This window comes from Phodopus roborovskii, unplaced genomic scaffold, assembly GCF_943737965.1.
Source record: "Phodopus roborovskii unplaced genomic scaffold, PHOROB, whole genome shotgun sequence".
NCBI classification, from domain to species: Eukaryota; Metazoa; Chordata; class Mammalia; order Rodentia; family Cricetidae; genus Phodopus; species Phodopus roborovskii.
Genome location: NW_026126618.1, coordinates 5410156 through 5430287, shown reverse-complemented (window position 1 = coordinate 5430287; position 20132 = coordinate 5410156). Strand labels below are relative to the sequence as shown.

Sequence of the window (20132 nt, the reverse complement as noted above, 5' to 3'; positions counted from 1 at the left end):
TGTCTCATAGTGACACGAGCTTTTGGAATTACCGTGTTCAGTGAAAATGTGTTTATATACCTAAAGCTCCAATGTATTCAGTGCTTTTGGGGCTGGGGATATTGGTCAGTGGTTAATGTGCTGGACTCACAAGCAGTAAGTATCAGGACTGCACTGCAAACACCTAGAACCTATGTAAATGCCAGTGGGTATATGGTGTCTCTGTAATGTCAGCTTTCAGCTACAGAGCTGTATCTGTGGATTCAGTTGAGATCCTGCCTCAATGAAAAAGGTGAAGAGTAATCAAATCAGCCTCCCAACATCAGCCAAGGGGCTTCACATACATGTGTACATGTACACATGCATGGATATACAAACACATATGTATGCACACACACATGCATGCATGCATACACACAGAGGCACATAACCCAATAATACTTTTAATAATGCTCAAATTATCCCACCCAAACCTAATAACAAGACCTTCAGATTTCTTCTATAGCCTTTAATTTGCTTTTGTCTGTGTACATGATTTGTTTTTTTCTTTTAAAATGCAGAGTCCTGCTATGCAGATCAGGGCTGGCATGCTGCTTCCTACAGCATAGCCCAGGCTAGCCTTGAGCTTGTGATCCCCTACCTCTGCTTCCTGAGTTGGAATCACAGGCGTAAAACACTACATCTAGCACATATAAAACACCCTGAATTCTGAAGTTATATCAGTGTTTTTGAGATTTTATTGGCTTTATTAATCCTTTAATTTATATAAAAACATAATTAGGTAAATAGACAATAATTTTTGTATCTTCCTCAAATATTGCCAGTGTCCCCAAATCCTTAATGAATATCCTACCCACTAGCAGCAAGTTCTTATGTGACATATATATATGTATGTGTGTGTGCTAATGTCTTGCTGGCCCTGAAGAGATTTGGGAGTGCCTGTGATAAGACTTTCTTCCACCTGCTCTGGGCTCTGGCTGTGCAGCACTCACAGCCCAACCCAAGTCCTAGGGCATCATTCACGGAATGACTATAGTCTGGCTATAATAAACATATTATAGGGCTGGAGAGCTGGCTGTTCTTCCAGAAGTCTTGAGTTCAATTCCCAGCAACTACATGGTGGCTCACAACCATCTGACATGAGATCTGGTGCCCTCTTCTGGCCTGCAGGCATATGTGCATGTAGAACACTGTATACACAATAAATAAAACTTAAAACACATATACACACAGCATATAACATACTTGCTATATACACGCACATAACATATTTACTAGATATACACACAATAATATACATAGGTATGTATATATATTTATTAATATCTCAGTGACCTATCCAATAGGAATCTTCATCCATCTTCGACAGAATGGCCCAGCACACACAGGCTGCAAAGAACAGGGTCCTGCTGGACTGCAAGGCCCATTCCCAGCCAATTCGCCTTCTTCTTTCAGCTTTCCTCATGTTTAGGTTTTATTTTTAGAGACAGGGTCTAAGCATGTAAACCAAGCTGGCTTCAAACCCATGCAGATCCTCCTGCCTCTGCCTTCTGAATGCTGGGGTTTAAGGCGTGTGCTCACATATTCTGCTAGGTATTTTAATATTTATCTAAAACTCAGAAGGGTAAATATTCCTCTCCGTGTCTAAGCAGATCTCAAAGTCTCTGGCACTGGAGATCTGTAGGTAGTACAGCATGGAAAATCTCATCTTGTGATATGATATCTGGGGTCATGTGCTGGGTTCTGCATTGCATTTTTTCAGTGCTGAGACTGAACCGAGGACCTCGTGTATCCTCCCACTGAGTGATGCCCTAGGACTTGGGCTGTGAGTGCTGCACAGCCAGAGCCCAGAGCAGGTGGAAGAAAGTCTTATCACAGGCACTCCCAAATCTCTTCAGGGCCAGCAAGACAGCTCAGAGTGAAGGCACGCACTGGCCACCAACTCCAGAAAGTTGTCCTCTGACCCCCGTGTGTCTGTGTGGTGTACACACAGACACACACACACACATACACACAGACACAGCCAACAAACAAATGTAACAAAATAGATTAAAAATCTGTTTAGGGAAACTTTTTTCTTTTCATACAGGAAGTTTACACAATTCATCTAAATAGAGAAAACTTTTAGGGCTGGGTAACAGTGGCCGCTGTGCAAGCATGAAGATCTGAGTGTAAATCCCCGTACACACATATACATCCATGTGACTGCCTGGTCCTGTGATCGCCGCACTCGGGGGAGAGAAAGTCAGGAGGGTTGCTCGGGCCCCAACCGGAACACCACATTCTGGTTTCAGCAAGACCCTGTCTCAAAGGAACAAGGCAGACAGCAATATAGCAGGGCATCTCCTCGGGCCTTTGTGTATGTGAGCGTGGGGATGCCCACAAGCGTGTACACACATGTGTGCACCCACATACAGAAATCTTTCCTTTAGACCCAAGCCAAACAAAGACCTCAGGGGAGTCTAGATGACTTGGGTGTGTAGTCTGAGAGCACGTGCAATCTCTTTCCTGCTCCTACCCCAGAACCCACAGGAAAACTGAGGAAACACATTGGCTCCCTGCCCGACTCAGGCTGGAATGAGTGTTTTGACTGAGGAACGCCAAGAACTTCCCTTTCCTTGGAGTATCAAGTAAATTAATAGATCTAGCAGGGAAAATAAGAGGAACACAGGTAAGAATTCTGTGCTACTCCCCTGTTTTTTCAGATGGGTTCACAATGCATCACAGCTGACCCTCAAATCAGAATGCAGACCGGCTGGCCCCACTTACAGACACGGTCCTTCCTTTAGCTTCCAAGCTGCTGGGATTACAGGAAGTATACCATTCATTATGTTTGGTTTGGATTTAGCCTAAATTAACTTTTTGATAACTTTTATTTCAAGGTGAAAGAAAAGAAACTGGGAACACTTTTAATTTTAAAATTTAGTGGCATGGTGAAGAATTTTATCAAGTAATTTTAGCTTTAGAGACAGGAATTAGGGACTGGAGAGATGGCTTAGCTGTTATGAGCACTGGCTGCTCTTCCAAAGGTCATGAGTTCAATTCCCAGCAACCACATGGCAGGTCATAACCATCAATCAGTAATGGTATCTGATACCCTCTTCTGGAACACAGGTACACATTCAGACATACACAAAATATACCCATAAATAAAAATTTTTAAAAAAAGGAAACAGGAATTATCGCTCAGTAGTAGAGCAATGGGGCTAAGGAACCAAGCTCCAGTACCATGGGCATAGGGGTAGGGGAGAGGGTCTTTAAACTGCACTACAGACCTTATCTGGTGTCATTAGCATAGTTGGTTCTGTTTTTATTCCAGACTGGTGAATATTCACGAACATTCCTGAATCCAACAGTCCTGTTGACCTGTAACGAACGAAGCCAAAATTTTAGTCTCACCTGATCCGGGACGAGAAGCAAATGGCCGACTTCTTACCGTCGGCTGTATAGTACCTGGTGGTCTCGCCATCTGTCACAAAGGTTGGAGTGGCAGCCAGCGGGCTTCGCAGGTCTTTGCGGATGTAGATTTTTTCTGTGGAAGCGGCACAGTTAGAAGATTTTTCTCGGGATACTTCAATGGGTTTTCTTTCACACTGAACAGCTGTTAAAAAAGCATGTTAACTAATTATACTACAATACAGGCTTTATGAGCATTTGTAAATCTAAGTTTCTTGTCATCAGAATGGCTAACGAGAGGGAGACATTCCTTCCAACTGAATTCCAAAGGCAACCGTCAATCTTTACAGCATCTGTTCATACTCAGTGATGTTTCTCCCTATTTATAGAACTGGTCAATTTACATCTTATTCTCATCTCGATTTATTTTGCCACTTTTGTAGTAGAAAAACAGATTTCTTAGCAAACCTCACAATCAAGAAGGGAGAACTTAAGGGAGGAGAAGTCTCTTATGCATACAGAGTTAAAGAAGAAGAAACACGATCAATTGGAGATAACACTAATAAAGAAAAAAGGCCTCAGGAGAGCCTTTGTAGTAAGAAGTACGTGTGCATTACACACTGCATTACACAGAAGCTCAGCTACACACTGCAGCATCTGTAGGAATTCTGTAGTTCCTAAAGAGGGGACAAGACATTTCTGTTAAATGAACATTTGCTTTCTGGCCAGAGGGAAAAACAAATGGTCAGAATCAAAGCTCCGCCACCTGTGAGCTGTCTGTCCTTCAGTGAGTTTTCAGCCTTTCTCTGTGAAGGTGTTAGGTGTTAGCAGTATAAACACAGAGAACTGCTCCAAGAATATGACAACTCATGTGTAAGGAGCGGCTTTTGGCACACGGACAGTTCAATCAGGACTGCCTGCTGTTACCGAGATCACGTTTTTTTTTTTTTTTTTTTTTTTTTTGGCATCAGTCACAAAGCACAAGGGTGTCCAGCTGCTAACAATAGTTTTTAATTTTAGACTGTAACATTGGCAATGCTATAGAGAACTTAGGAAAGACAACAAAATTACTAAAAATTCTTTTATGCACATTAAAAATTTTAAACTCTGAGAAACTTATTTTAAACTTACAGAAATCATTTGGGCGCTATGCGCCAACTGGAAATTGTGCTGGTCACAGGAGTATTAAAAGAATTTGTTTATTAAATAATAAATAACTATGTATACATTCTACTTTTAGTTGGACAACTATGAATTAAAAAGTATGTGTCATGGCTTGAACAAGAGCTTTGCTGGAGGAAATACGTTGCTGTGAATGGAATTTGACGGTTTAGTCTCACTCCGATTTTTGTAAGGAATAAATGTGAGCAGCCTGCTTTTTGGCACATGCCTTCCAGCCTTCTGGAGCCATAAACCCAGAAAAACTTTTTCTTCTTTTAGTTGTTTTTGTCATGAACTTAATCACAGCAACAGAAAAGCAACTGATAAAGCATGCATATACTTGAGCCACTTAGATGCGCTAACATGTATACACTTTGGGTTTGCTGGACCCTTACACACATTCCGCCTTTAAGGCAAGTACGTACAGTCCTGTTTCATCCCGAATGCGATGCACCGCTGCAGCCGGCAGTACTGACAACGGTTTCGGTGGTGCTTGTTAATTATGCAGTCTTTTGATCCTCGACAGGAATACACTAGATTTTTGCGGATGCTTCTTTTAAAAAATCCTTTGCAGCCTTCACAAGTTATTGCTCCATAGTGACGTCCTAGAGATGAAATGTTCAAGGAAGTACAAAACATACTATAGATTAGAGGTGAGACAGACCCTGCTTTTTCTATTAGAATAATTCATAAAATGAAATTGTGATTTTTGAGATTCTGACAAAATTTTTTTGTAGGATTTATTTAAGTAGAGAAGCAAGTAGCCATATCCTGTGGCAAGTTTGATGACACATAGTTTTGGATTTTATAATGTAGCATTAACATATTAGAACTTAGGGGCAAAATCATCAAAAATTCTACTATGCACATTAGAAATTTTAACCCTAAGAAAGCTTACAAATTATAGTTTTGTCATATACCATGTGTCCTTCCCCACCTCCTGCTGGGGAGTGAATACAGCACATGTGAATACAGCACTTATATATGTTAGGCAAGCATTCTACCAACATCTGCGCCCTCGGCTATCTTACATACTTTAATATCACAGCTCCAGAAAACTGGAACGTGCTAGCTGGTGCTGGAACTATAATGAGTTCTTTGTGAGTTCCACTTTGAAAGTGTCTTGTCCAGCAGGAAGAGCACTTGCTACCTACCCTTCCAGAGGGCCCACGGCCAGTTCCCAGCAGTTCCAGCCCTCACCATCTATCTGGAACTCTAGTTTAAGGGTTTGACACCCTCTTCCAGCATCCAGAGGTATCAGGTGCACACAGCACACACATGTGCAACCAGGCAAATTGCTCATATACATATTACATTTTGATGAATTTGTTATTTCACCAATTATTTGTTTTGTATAACATTAACAAATTACACGTACTTGAGGGAAAATTCTAATGGAAGTTTTTTTTTTTTTTGCAATGAAATTTCAAAAAAAAAAAAAAAAAAAAAATCAACAAAAACAAGCTGGGCCCTTTAGCTCTGACCCACTGACACCTGTGTATATGCATGAACAGACACAAGTGTGTCCTCACAGGAAGCAAGCAGTGGTCACAATGAAAAGATTTATCAAGAACACTCAGACCTGACTGAAAACTGCCCACCCAGGTCTTAGGGCCAGAGTTCCCCAGCAGACCCCATCTGATCACTGATGCTAACCACTGTCAGGCCTGGTTCATTCCTGGAAGGGAAAAATAACTAAACCAAAGGTTGACCAATGAATCTCCTACTTCAGCAATTCAATTTACTCTGAATCCCTAAAACAGGATTTGGGGAAGTATATTCAAGTAAATTACCCACAAAATGTATTATTAAAGACCACAATTCATTTTCTGCTGATTCCTTTGGCAAATTTAATTTTTACATTTAAAACTTTTTTTGTGTATGTTTACTTCCAAAACAAATATTCTATGCCATTACAAATCAAATGAAATGACAATGAAAAAAAGCAGAGAGAGAGAGAGAGAGAGAGAGAGAAAGGTAAAGTCCCATAGGCCACAACGATAAAACACAAAACACAGTCTTGTATTTATTTTTTAATTGTAGAGGGAACATAGTCGAGGAGCAATTACTTTAACAGTATAACATATACAGAATTATTTTTAACCATACCTGACGCTTTGTCTCCACACACTACACAAAGATCAAAAACCTTATTTGGTCCCTGGTCAGGAGAGTTTTCTGTAAAGAGCTTTTAAAAGAAGAAAACGGTCATTGAGCAGCAGCAGCTTCATGCTGTCCAACAGTAGAACACAAAATCAGAGTCCCTCCTCATGTAGACAGAAGTTACTCTTCAGCTAAGAACTACGGCTATGGACAGGGCACTTAAGCGAGTCTTCTGTCACACACAAGGCAAAAACTATAAGTATCTTTCCTTGTTCCACAGTTCCCACAAGTCCATCCAGAAACCCAAACGAGCAGGCCCTGATGTCAGGCGCCTTTGAGCCTAGTACTGTGAGGAGGGGTGGGGAGGGAAGGCAGATCTTTGTGAATTCCAGTCCAGTCCGGTCTAGCCAGGGCTACATAGTGAAACTCTCTCAGCACTGGGTGGGTGCTCTCGCAGGGGACATGGGTTTGTTCCCAGCACCCACGTCAGGTAGTTCACAACCAATTTGTACGTCTAGTTCCGGGAAGTGAGGCCTTCCTCTGACCTCCACTGGCACCTGCTGACACGTTGCACACACACATATTCAGGTACACACATACATTTAAAGTAAATGAATTCTTTAAAAATAAAGTTCAACACAAAAACACATGAGTATTTTTAAACGTAAGCCATACACATTAATATTATTCATGTGTAAAAGTATTCACATAGAAATATGTCTAATTTCTTTCATGGCATTGTCTTTGACAGCTCAGAACCTTTCCAAAGGAAATGGCGGCAGAGCATGGAATGAAACCACATGACGGTACACCCCGGTCACCCCAGGCTAGGGGACACAATGAGACCCTGTGTTAAACAAATAAGCACTGCTGCCTCCAAACTTCAAAGTGGCAGCATAAAAATGTTATCAATTATTAGTAATAATTATGCCACATAACTGGCCATTGCTGAGGCGAGGTGAGGAGGCCTTAGGTAAGCGACTGAGTCTATATATTGTATAAAGAGCTCATCATTAGGCATAGCTATTAGATGCTGGCAAGGAGGTGTAGCTTCTCCTTTCAGATTTACTTGTCTATTAATCTCTTCCTAGTTGTTTCCCTGTGTAAGACAACAGACGTTGTTTACTGTCATTTACCTGGAGATGTGGTGAGGACAGGTCAGGAGTTGCAAAGAACAGCTGGTTGACACCTGCAGCATCTGGGGTGGTGAGGAACACTTTTCCTGGGGTGGAGCCCTCAGAGTTTGCCAGAATGAACTGTTTGCCCTGTGTGCTATGGTCGAGTGCGGTCAGAATCTGGATTTTCTGTTCCGTCTGCTGTTCTGTAACAATCTGACACAACCATGGCACATTAATAATCAACCATGTTTTTTTTTTTGCTTTTGAGACAGGTCTGGCTATGTGGTCAGACTGGCCTTGAACTCACAACCCATTGCCTCAGTCTCCCAAGTACTAGGGATCTGCTACCATACCTGGCTTTTGTCTTCCTTTAAGAAATCAATTTTACTCTCAAGACAAAGCTAGAAAAGCGAGTTACATACTTTTTAAATGGCAACATTCCTAATGAAATTCTGATAGAATCATGTGTGAAATGTATTAAAAGTACAGCTGGGTGGTGGCAGTACATGCCTTTAATCCCCACACTTGGGAGGCAGAGGCAGGTAGATCTCTGTGTTTCAGGCCAGCCTGGTCTACATACATCGTGAGTTCCGGGGACAGCTAAAGCAATACTGAGAAACCCTGTCTCAAAAAAAAAAAAAAAAAAAAAAAAAAAAAAAAAAAGTAAGGAAGTAAATAAATCAATAATGTGCAGTAGCAAGCTTATCTGATTTTGATTACCACTATTTTGATTTCTTTCTTCTACTACTATTCACTCAGCAGTTGTCACCCTGTGGGTCACCACAGCTTTGGCAAGCCTCTGTCTACAAAAATATTTATATTATGATTCTTAATAGTAGCAATATTTCAGCTATGAAGTAGCAATGAAACAATAAAAATAATTGTATGGCTGTCTAATGTTCACGTAGGTTTTAGAAAATCGAATTAGGAAAAATGTAAAAAAAAAAAAGAGAGAGAATTAGGGATATGCATGATCTGTCAGTGGGTTGAAACATTAAATCGGTAAAAGGGTATTTACTACAGTGTAACAGAATAACTAAAAGGAAAGGTAATAAACTTGGCCTTCTATGGAGAACAGCAACAGGTCTCAGGACCCCTCTACACGCTATGAATCTGGAGTCAGCTCTCGTGTCAAACTAGACATACATGTCAAGTTCAACGAGATGGAAAAGACCCCCATCAGCTGTAGAAGTGGCCCATGCCAGGAGGGACATGCCAAAAATGCCATTCTCACATGGGACTTCGGCAAGTTTCTCATGGGCTGGAATGCCTGCCGGGTAAAGCTGAATGATCTTATGGAAGAGGCTCTGGTGGCAGAAGGACATGGCTTGCCATATCTAGACTCACAGACACATGCTTGGGCTCCCCACAACCCCTGCCCGAGGCCAGGCCTGGAAGCCTTTCATTTGTATTCATGACAGCCTGTCTGTAAAGCAGACGACTGCTGGGAGAGATCAGAGGGTCTGGTGAACACCTGCAGAAGGAAGCTCCTGAGGCCTCGGGCCATATTCTGGAATAAAATGAAGAAATGGGAAGTGGGGGGGGGGGGAGGCATGATAAAATTTCCAAGATAATTAAAAATCCTTTATTCAGCTGGGCGTTGATGGCTCATGTCTTCAAGCCCATTACTTGGGAGGCAGAGGTAGGCCGATCTCTGTGAGTTCAAGGCCAGCCTGGTCGAGTTCCATGACAGCTAGAGCTACAGAGACCCTATCTCGAAAAACCAAACAGAAAAGAAAGAGAGGGGAAATGGGGAGGAAGAAGGGAGAGAAGGAGGGAGGGAGGGAGGGAGGGAGGAAAAAGACAGGAAGACCGGAAGACAGAAAGGAAGGAGGGAATCACACAGACAGTGTAGAAAGTAATAGAATATTTTAAGAGGATGTTGAATTGTGGAAACTGTTCATTGATACCACACCAGACCATGACAAGTAGCTTTGCAAAAGCCAGCTGCAGTGTGGGGTCAGGAGTAATACTACGTACAAACGGAGAACCTAGAGCAGGGAGGGAGAGCTTTAAAGAGATGAGTATTTTGTCTTATGTCTTATGAAGTCATAAACGTTCTCATTTTTTTCTTAAAATGAATCATCTTGTCCACCAATACTTATACCTACTCTGGCCTTGAACGTGTGATCTTCCTGCCTCTCCCTCCCGAGTTCTGGGATTATAGGCACATTGCCAATAGCCTGACAAGTCATTATTTTTATAGGAACTAATAACCCAAGGAAGATTTAATTTTTATTTCAACACCACATTACTATTATAAGATTCACTTATATGCCAGGTGGTGGTGGCAAACACCTTTAATCCCAGAACTCGTGATCTCTATGAGTTCAAGGCTAGCCTGGTCTACAGAGTGAGTTCCACGACAGACTCCAAAATTCAGAGAAACCCTGTCTCCAAAAACAGAACAAACAAACAAAACAAAAAATAAGTTAGTTGAGTCTTGTCAACCATATTGTAGTATGGTTATTATACAACTTGATTGAACTGTGGGGATATTTGTTTGTGTTTTTAACACCAACTGTCCCATGCTAGTTATTATCAACCTATTAATAGTGTGTCGGCATGAGTGTGAGTGTGTGTGAGTGCGAGTGTGTGTGTGTGTAGGTCAGAGGACAACCCTGTGGAGCTGTTTCCTTTCCTTCCACCTTTCTATGGGCCCAGGGTTTGAACTCATGTTTCCAGGTTTGCTCAGAAACTACCCCTACATGCTAAGCCATCTCAAAGGTCTGGTTATCATTATCAGATCTTAACCAATCACCCTGCATTATACTGAAGATTTGTATGGAGCCTGATTATGTTTGTTTGTTTTTTGAGTTTTTCTAGACAGGGTTTCTCTTTGTTGGTTTGTACACCAGGCTGGCCTCGAACACACAGAGATCCACCTGCCTCTGCCTCCCAAGTGCTGGGATTAAAGGCATGCATGTACCACCACCGCCGCCCAGTGGTCTGATTATTTTTATTATTTTAAGTTTTTTACATTTATTTGCATGAGTTCATGTGTGTGTGTGTGTGTGTATGTGTGTGTGTGTGTGTACACACATGCACTCTATAGCATGCATCTGGAGTGAGAGAGTTGTTATCTTATTATTATTATTTTTTTTTTCTTGTCACACAGGTTCTGGGGATCGAGCTCTGTCATTAGGCCTAATGGCAAGTGCCTCCGTCTGGATGAGCCATCTCCCTGGTCCCTGAGACTGGTTTTCATTGGGTGCTATTTTAAAGCAGGTCACTAAGAAGAGGTAGTGTTGTGCTTGCTTCTAAGGCCTGACATGCCCCAACATTTTTAATCACTTCAAAAATAACCATGTCAGACATGGTCAAAATAGTTCAGACTGAAGAGTCAAAATTAACAGTATCTATGAGAGTAATATATCACAAAACATATGCCACATCAAAGCTTTTTGCAAAAAATAAATAAAAATAGAACATAGTCATTTAAGATTTCCTAATCCCCAAACATTCTTTGATTAGATCCCCTCCCACTCCAGCTCTTAATTAGCTTTTTATTTGTTTTTTGTTATAAACATTTTGTATAAGTGTGTTCCACAACACTGTATATACAATCCAAGGACTTACTATTTCTCACCTCATAGAAAAGCTATCTGAAAGCTGCATTCACCTGGAACTTTCAAAACCTAATACAGACATTTAGCATAAAGAAGGAAAGTTTGGTAGTTCAGCAAATGAACTGTAAACTAGACATACCTCACCCATCTGTTGTTCAATAATTTGATGTGCAATTTCTTCTATGGTCGCCATGATCTAATTGTTAAAATATCTGTCAAAGATGAAAAAGGAAAAAAAAACACACACACAAAACATTTTTACAATCATACACATAAATATTTACAGAAAAAATTATAGCGAAATTATATGTTGCCTAAGATTTTTAAAAAAATAATCCAGTTAAGATTGTGGGGTAGTGCTGGGCGTTGGTGGCGCACGCCTTTAATCCCAGCACTCAGGAGGCAGAGGCAGGCAGATCTCTGTGAGTTTGAGGTCAGCCTGGTCTACAGAGCGAATTCCAGGACAGGCTCCAAAGCTACAGAAAAACCCTGTCTCAAAAAAGATTGTGTGGTCATGTAGCACAAATTATATAAATCCAGAGACAGGTATTGGGGTTTAAATTGAAGATGAAAAGCAAAGTAGCTCTTACCTCTACCAAGCTGAAATGGCAATCCTGTCCCCACAAATCCTCAGAGACAAATGCTATCCACAAATCTTTAGAGGCAAACGCTCTCTCTCCATGCAATCCCAGAGGCAAATGCTCTCCTGTCTGGAAACTAAATCTCACATGGGACTCTTTGCTTCTTCCTTTTATGCAATCCTAGTGCTGGGATTAAAGGCGTGAGCTCTGTTATTCTTTTAGACTGATTCATTCCCATGTAGCCCTGGGTGGCCTTGAACTCACAGAGATACATCAGCCTGTCTCCTGAGATTAAAAAGGTGTGTGCCACCGCTGCCTGGTCTGTATGGCTAGCTAGTATGGCTGCTGGGAGAGAAGGTGTGTCATCGTTGCCTGACCTCTACAGCTGTGGCTGGCTTTGCATTTTGATCCCCAGTGGCTTTATTAGATCATGAACAATGTATCACCACCAGGCCAGACAGGGACTAGATGCTATGACCCTTTGATACAGCTTCTCATGTTGTGGTGACCCCTAACCATAAAATTATATTGTTGCCACTTCATAACTGTAATTTTGTTGCTGTTACGAGTCATAATGTAATTGTTACGAGTTGTAATGTAAGTATTTGATATTTAGGGTACCTGATATGTGACCCCTTCAAAGGGCTGTGACCCACAGGGTGAGAACCTTTGGGTTGGACAAAACATAGTCTGTGTACTAGCAATGTTGGACACATTGTCAGCTGATGAAGGTGCATGCTGAGGGTTCGAGTAACTATTCTGCTTTTGTATACTCTGACATAAGTTTTGAAAAGCCATTCTATCGGTGTGCGTACATAAAGCGTCCCCTACAAGTCACATATGGGAATCCCGCTGCCTGGAGTAGGCTGCCTCCTGGGAGCTGCTATTACTCATCAGGGAGGTCTCTGAAGCCCAGAGACAATACAGGCGATTGCCACTGCTGTTGGTTGTCCATGAGAACTGGATGGTGAGACCCTACTGCAGAAGACACCAGACTCCGAATCAGGACATAAGAGAAATCAGGCTAGAACTGGGCTGGAAGCTTCTTCCCTGCTTGGAGGTGCTAGAAAGTGTTGTGCAGGCTGCTGGGAGAGTGTTGCCTTACTCAGGTGTAGGCAATTAAAATCTCTCTTCCCCCACTGGGACATACAACAATGTCAAGTCTGTTAATGGTGGTAACCAGCTGCTCTCTGCTATGACTTGAGGTCTTTTTTTAATCACAGGAGGGAATCCATGTTTAGTACTGTAAACACAGTACGAAGCCCAGGGCTGGAAAGCCCAGACTATAACAAATAACATAGATGCCACCAGGACACTGCCAGTGTTCTAGGCCCCTCAACAAAGCTGTTTACTTTCCTTTGTGCCACTGAGAAGGCTTTCTTTTGGAAGGAGGGGTGGATTTGGGACAGGGTTTCTCTGTGTGACAGCCCTAGCTGTCCTGTAACTAGGACTGTAGGATAGGTTGGCTTTAAACTCACAGAGATCCACCAGCCTCTCTCTGCCGAGATTAAAGGTGTGTACCACCACAGCCCTTCAAAATCTTTCTACGCCATAATTCCTTTCTTCATGTAAACATGACTACATTGGAGAGAATTCCATAGTAGAATGCCAGAAGAGGCTGAGCTCAATTCCCAGAAACACAAAACAAGAACTCCCCCCTTTGAAGTTCAACTTCGAATGATTGTTATTGTCTTTTGGTAAGTTCTGTTTCAATGCTACCACCTACTGAAGTTTACATGAAGCGATGTCCCTGTCTTGTCCTTGAGTACAGTCAAATTATAACCATCTTCTCTTCAAGTGTCTTGACCTCCAATAAGACTCATTTAAATGCAACTTCAAAAACAATCTTTTAAAGCTTCATTTGTGCGTGACTGTGTGTGGGGGCCAGAAAGAGGACACGTGTGTCCTCCACCGCCACTCTGTCTATTCCTTTGAAGAGGGGTCCCTCCTTGAAGCTGGGCTCACATTTTCTTGGCTAAGCTAACGGGCAGCAAGCCCCTGTCTCTGCCTGCAAGCCACCTCTCCAGGCCCCACTTTACTGTTTTGCAAAAGATCAAACAAACAGATTTACTATTACCTATCTTCTCAATAGTCATCACAGTCTGGCTTTTACCTATGAGATTTGGGCTGCCGTTTGTTAAACTTTACATTATAGCTGTTCAGACCCTAATTCTTGCAGTTTTACCATGGTTCCCCATCCCTGACAATGGCCTTTCCCTTCACTCTGAATGTCACACAATCACTGATCAATATATGTGCTCAAGACTGCAGAGAGAATGAGACAAAACAGGCATTTTTCTTCTTTACATTTTTTGTTTTTTATTATGTGCATGTACTAGGCATGTGCATGGGAATGAAGATGCCAGCAGAGGCCAGAAAGTGTCACATACATTGAAGATGGAGTTACAGGCAGCATTGATCTGCCTGCTAGGAACTGAACTTGGGTCCCCTGGGGAAGCGGCCAGAGCTCTTAACTGCAGAGGCTTCTCTCCAGACTTATTTTTAAAGGTAGGGTCCCAGGCAGCCCTGGCTGGCTTTAAACTTGCTATGTAGCTGAGGATGACTGTGAACTCCTGAGTCTCCTGCTTCTATCTAAGTACTGGGATTACAGGCAAGTGCTAACATATTCTACAGACTGCTGATGGCTTAAACTGTTCTACCTTCCCAGAGAAGTAATGAGCCACCGTACAGCAAAAAAACATTGAACTGTTTACTTTCCACACTTGAGGCGAGTCAGAGTTTCAAGTTCATGGTCACCCTGTTACAGAGAGCTAGAATTCAGAGTTCTAATCCCCACTGTAATAACTACTGAATGCACAGTTTATTGTACAATATCCTTATTGTTAATTTGAGGTGGCTTCTTCGGAAATAAGAGCATCAACACCATCTCTCTTGAGAAGTTAAAGAGTAGACGTAAGTGAAAATACACCCGTGGCTGATGGTCTTTAGCAGGCAGTAAGTTTTCCATTTAAGTTGGCAGGATGGACAAATGCCATGTGAGGGAGAGGACACGGAAGGACAGAGCTAAAGGAAGACTTAGCAAGACCTCACAGAAGAGACAACCACATTAGTCATTGAAGGATTATATATTTCCATTAGCCTGAGGGAGAAAACGAGAAGCTGGAGGGTCAGAGCTGGAGAGAAGACTCAGTGATTAAGAGTTACAGCTGCTCTTCCGGAGGCCCTGGGTTTGAGTCTCAGTAGCACCCGCCTGGTGCCTCACAACTGTCTGTAACCCCAGTGGCAGAGGATCTGACACCCTCTTCTGTCTCTGTAGTCCCGGCGCATGAGCATGGAACACAGACATACATGCAGGCACAATACCCATACAGATTAGATTAAATTACATTTCAAAAGTGTAAGGGTGCTCCCTTCATTCCTAGCCTCGATTTCTCGTACAATCCCCGGGCCTCTCTCTTCATCCTTCCCTTAGAAATGGTTGAATTAATAAAAACCCCTCAAGTTTCTTAAACTATGGGTCTCTATCCCATACAAGATCATGCAAGGCTCACCACAGGAGCCACCACAGAGCTGCTAACTGTAAAAGGTTTCTAAGAGTGTAATGACCAAAAATTAACCCTGAATGAAATACACAGTAAACCCAAGGCAGTGCTGGCAGCACAGGGCTACCTGAGTTGTACGGAGCCTCTCGCTGAGGCCTTTGTTTTAAACAAGCATGTGTGCATTTTGTGCTGAGCATGTTTTCTTGACCTGTGACACCATGAACTCTGCCCAAAACACCTCAGCTCAGACTTCTGGGTGTTCTGAAGTTTCTTTCCCTGAGACAAACTCTCCTGTTCCTACAGAAACATAGCCGCTTAATTACATAAAACAATTATGTAATCACTGGTGATTATTATAAAAAAAAATTCCTGCCATCTTTCTTCAGCATCTAATTGTCAAATTAGTTCTGGGGTAGTTTGAAGAATGGCCCCATAGGCTCTTATGTTTGAATACTTTGTTTCTGGTTGGTAGAATTCTTTAGGAAAGATCAGCAGATACGGCCTTGCAGGAGGAGGTGTGTCCCTGAGATGGGTTTTGAGGTTTCAAAAGCCCACGCAATCTCCAGTTAGCCCTCATGCATGCTGGCGCTCTCTGCCTTCTGGTCGCTGTCTGTTTCAGCATGTAAACTGTTACTACCCCAGCCCCATGCCATCAGGAAGGTCATGGATTTTAGCCTTCTGGCATCATGAACCCCCAAATTAAATGCGGTTTTTGTTTCCAAGACAGAGTTTCTCTGTGTAGTCCAGGCTGGCCTCGAACTCCGAGATCCGCCTATCTCTGCCTCCTGAGTGCTAGGATTAAAGGTGTGCTAAATAACTTCTTTTATAAATTGCCTTGATCATGGAGGTTTGTCACAGCAATAGAAAAAGAAGACAAATACATTTTTGGATTGTATGAATTATAGCATGATGTTTAAAGCCCGCTATTGTGGGTTCTGGAGAAGATGGTTCAGCAGTTACCTCCACATACTGTTCTTGCAGCAGACCAGGATCCCAGCACCCTGTCAGGGAACTCACAACTACCTGTAACTCTGGCTCCAGAGATCTGACACCTTCTTTCTGGTCTCCATGGACACTTGCACTATGTTCATTCCCCTCAAAAACAATTATATATGTACACACACACATTGGTTTATTGGTATTTCAAGACAGAATGTCTCTGTGTATGGCCCTGGCTGTTCCTGGAGCTCAATTTGTAGATCAGGCTGGTCTCAAACGCAGAGGTCCCTTGCCTGTGCTTCCACATGCTGGAATTGAAGACATGTACTACCATGCTTGGCTAATACAATTTCTGATCATGTTTTTCCCCTCTCCCAATTTTTCCCTACCTCCCTATGTTTTTATCTTTAAATTTTAAAAAATTATTTGTATTATTTTGGTTTTGTTTTTTGGGTTTTTTTTGTTTGTTTGTTTGTTCGTTTTTTGAGACAAGGTTTCTCTTCATAATCCTGGCTATCCTGGAACTCACTCTGTAGAACAGGCTGGTCTCAAACTAAGAGATCCACCTGCCTCTGCCTCCCAAGTGCTGGGTTTAAAGGTGAGTGCCACCACCACCAAGCTATAAACAGCATTTAAAAAATTTAATCACAAGTATAAATCGATAAACTATAGCTAGCATTTATTTTTAAATTATAAGCATATTTATTTGTATTTTAGGACACAATTGTTTTTCAGTTACAGATAACTGTCTAATTCTTCCCAGCCAGGTTGTAAAATACCCAAATTGACATGGGGGGAAAAGTCAAATCATCTTTGCAATATGGATTTATTTTTAATAATCATGATGATGTGAAAAATAAACTGCCAGATTGATTTTCAGTGAGGATGTGGCTGCAGAGAACAAGAAAGTATAAAAGTATGCAACACTGCAATAAACCAAAAGAATAATTTAAACGTTTAAAATTCTTCAGATGAAGGGAGTCAAAAGCTCTGAGTTGTTGCTGTCAGTGAAAAAGCATTTATTTGTATCCTACAGAGACTCTTGTAAAAACGGTGTGTGTACGTGTGACCACTAAAATGTTATTAGCAGTGGCTCATGGGAAAAGAGTTGAGTCAGGGCCCTCTACAGGAACAGAGGTAGTAATGAAATGCACAATTTCTTTACTGAAAGGTGGTCTTTCCAACATAATTTTCAGATTTAACGTGACCAATGCCAGCAGTTTATTACCAGGTTTAAGGGAAGTCAAAGTTGGTATGTAATTCAGCTAGATGATATAGCCAGTATTTCTAACACGGGATAGTAGTTACTTTAAGATATATTTAGGAAGGAAGCATATTTGAAAAACTGTTTTGCTGCCCTGTGGAAGGGCACTGTGATCTTGACACCAGTGGATTTTTTTTTTTTTTTCCTCACATGAAAGTTCATGGCTAAAAGGTCTTAATACGTTTCTGCAGAGATGCTATTGGAGAAACTGTAGGGGAGCAAGTTGGCTCGTAGCAGACCTTAAGGTCTGCAGAAGCAAATGTGCCTTTACTAGATGAATGACCCACCAGGAGGCACCTGTAGCCAAAAGGCACGGAATCAGTGTGCTTGGCAGTACTGTTGGTTAAAGAGCTGTACTTTTGTCTTCCTTTCCAATACTGGCAAACGGGTCTACTTACAGAGCTCCGATGTGTGCCAAGATGATCTCAAAATGGTCAAGGTCAAAGGTCACTGAAATTGCACCATGAAGTTATTTATGTCTTTGATGGAGCATAAATCTGACTTGCTTCATTTTTTTAATAATGATTTGTAGCTCTCAAAACAGTTACTTGACAGATTTTTTTTTTTAAATCAATTATTTAAACATGTTGCTTCAAGGAAGTAACTGGAATATATTTATGCTAAAAGATAAAGTTCAAAGTTTTACTAGAAAAGCTAACATGAAAGAAACAGGATGAGAACTGGTTCTTTAGAGACATTTACAGTAGAGATGATTTTATAAATAAAAATAACCTCAAGCAGGAAAAATATTGCTCAAGGGTTAAGAGCGCCTGCCCTTCAAAAGACCTAAGTTCAATTCCTCCACCCTCCCAGTTCCAGAAGATCTGACAACTCTTCTGGCCCCTGAGGGCACTGCACACCCTTATACAGACATCCAGGCAAAACACCCATACACATAAATTAATTCTTTTCTGAAAATCTGATGGAGCTTCCCCTCCCCAGAAAAATCACAAGTTCATACTGCTTCATACTCTAATGTTAAACGTCAAGAGGGTTACAAAGCACCAAGTCAATCCAAGAAATTTCCTACTCAGGGTTCCCTGAGATAAAGTTTTAGCAGGTTATCACGTTGAACAGAAACCATGGAAAGCAACATCCTCAATACCCCATTTCAATTTCCTATTTCACCTCTGAGACCCAGTTCAAATTCCATTGTACATACTATTTCTGAACGATCCAGTGTATATCGGGTACAGGAAGAGTTGAGTGAGATTCAAGAACAGATTTCTGTTAATTCCTCAAAGTTTTGAACAGAGACATATTTTTCTAGAAATGGTTTCAAAAGTGTGTATGTGTGTGTGAGAGCACAGAGGATCTTGTAGTGCTACTTGCTGTATGATGCTTGCCTTGGCTATCACTGGTATAGGAATTACACACTTCATCACACCACAGTAGATATTTAGGGTTTGTTGCCATGGATTTGTCCCCTTCAAAACCTTTCAACTGTCACACAGAATTACGAAACCAGTTACATTTATTGGTACCATGTGTGTTTTTGTTTTGGTAACTGACATACTTATCTTCATTAATGACAATGACAACAACTTTAAAACAGCTTTTGAAACAAGAGTTAGGAGTTTGAAACCAGACCCGGGAAGCAGTACAGAATGAGCTGGACAAATGAACTTTGGTTATCACCACCCTTCGACCACAGGCCTCTGGAATGACCTCAACTGGAGAAATTACATTGTATCCAAAGGTTCAAGACGCACAGCCAAAGGTTACTGGACAGATTGATACAAAGGACATACTACCTTTCCTTTATCTTCTACAGGTCTTTTGAGGTTTGGATACATAGTTTCTAAACCAGTCTGGCATAATACTCCAGCTGATCTTTAGCCTGGATCCTAGCCTTCAGGGGATTGGGATTACAGGGGTGCTTCACCAGCCTGGCACCTATGGGTCATCCAGCATGTTTGTCCAGCGTGTTGTCATCAGTATTAAATGGTCCACAACAAATTCCCATGTTTCTCACGTACCTGGGATCTTCCCTCATTTACTTGAATTTTTGTCTCCCAAACTTACCACTCCTAAAACACCCTCCCCAAACGATTTTCATCTTTGCAGTTTGAATAGAACTGATCAATACCTCTTTCCAAATTTACCAAAGTGAACACAAAATTTTAAAAACAATTACCCAACCGGGTAAACAAGCAGATCCTGTGTAAAACACACCCCCACACACAAACAAACAAACAAAACCCCTCCTTCAAAGTCTGAGGCGTACTTATAACTTCCAGAGGGTGGGAACAGCCCTGAAAAGATTTCACTTCACGCCTTTTTTAATTTTTTTTTTTTTCTTTTTGTCCTTTCCAACCCTGGCTGACCTACTTACTGAAGGCTAAGGGACAACCTGGCAATACTCGGGATGCCATCTGCAGGAACTGGAGGCAGGCAGGGCTCTTAACAAAAGGGCTCCTGGGACCCGGAGCGCACGGGACCCGGCGGGCGGGCCACCTCTGCTCCCGGGGCAGCGCGGCGGCGGCTGCTCGTCCCCCCGGTGCGGGCGGAGGGCGCCG

General features: G+C 41.9%; 1 protein-coding gene across 2 annotated transcripts in view; it reads right to left on the bottom strand.

Moving 5' to 3' along the window:
- Nucleotides 1-20132, bottom strand: part of Nr2c1 (nuclear receptor subfamily 2 group C member 1) — a 46854-nt gene that overhangs the window by 26426 nt on the left and 296 nt on the right. The window contains exons 1-7 of one of the 2 annotated variants that reach the window (XM_051206310.1): nucleotides 19949-19968; nucleotides 11466-11538; nucleotides 7776-7970; nucleotides 6646-6724; nucleotides 4962-5141; nucleotides 3433-3580; nucleotides 3255-3345 (exon numbers count right to left, since the gene is read on the bottom strand). In XM_051206310.1, coding sequence (XP_051062267.1) covers nucleotides 3255-3345; nucleotides 3433-3580; nucleotides 4962-5141; nucleotides 6646-6724; nucleotides 7776-7970; nucleotides 11466-11519 — 747 coding nt within the window. In that variant the 5' untranslated portion in view covers nucleotides 11520-11538; nucleotides 19949-19968. Of the gene's footprint in view, nucleotides 1-3254; nucleotides 3346-3432; nucleotides 3581-4961; nucleotides 5142-6645; nucleotides 6725-7775; nucleotides 7971-11465; nucleotides 11540-19948; nucleotides 19969-20132 lie in introns of those variants that run through there. The other variant, XM_051206309.1, reaches the window with a different exon arrangement.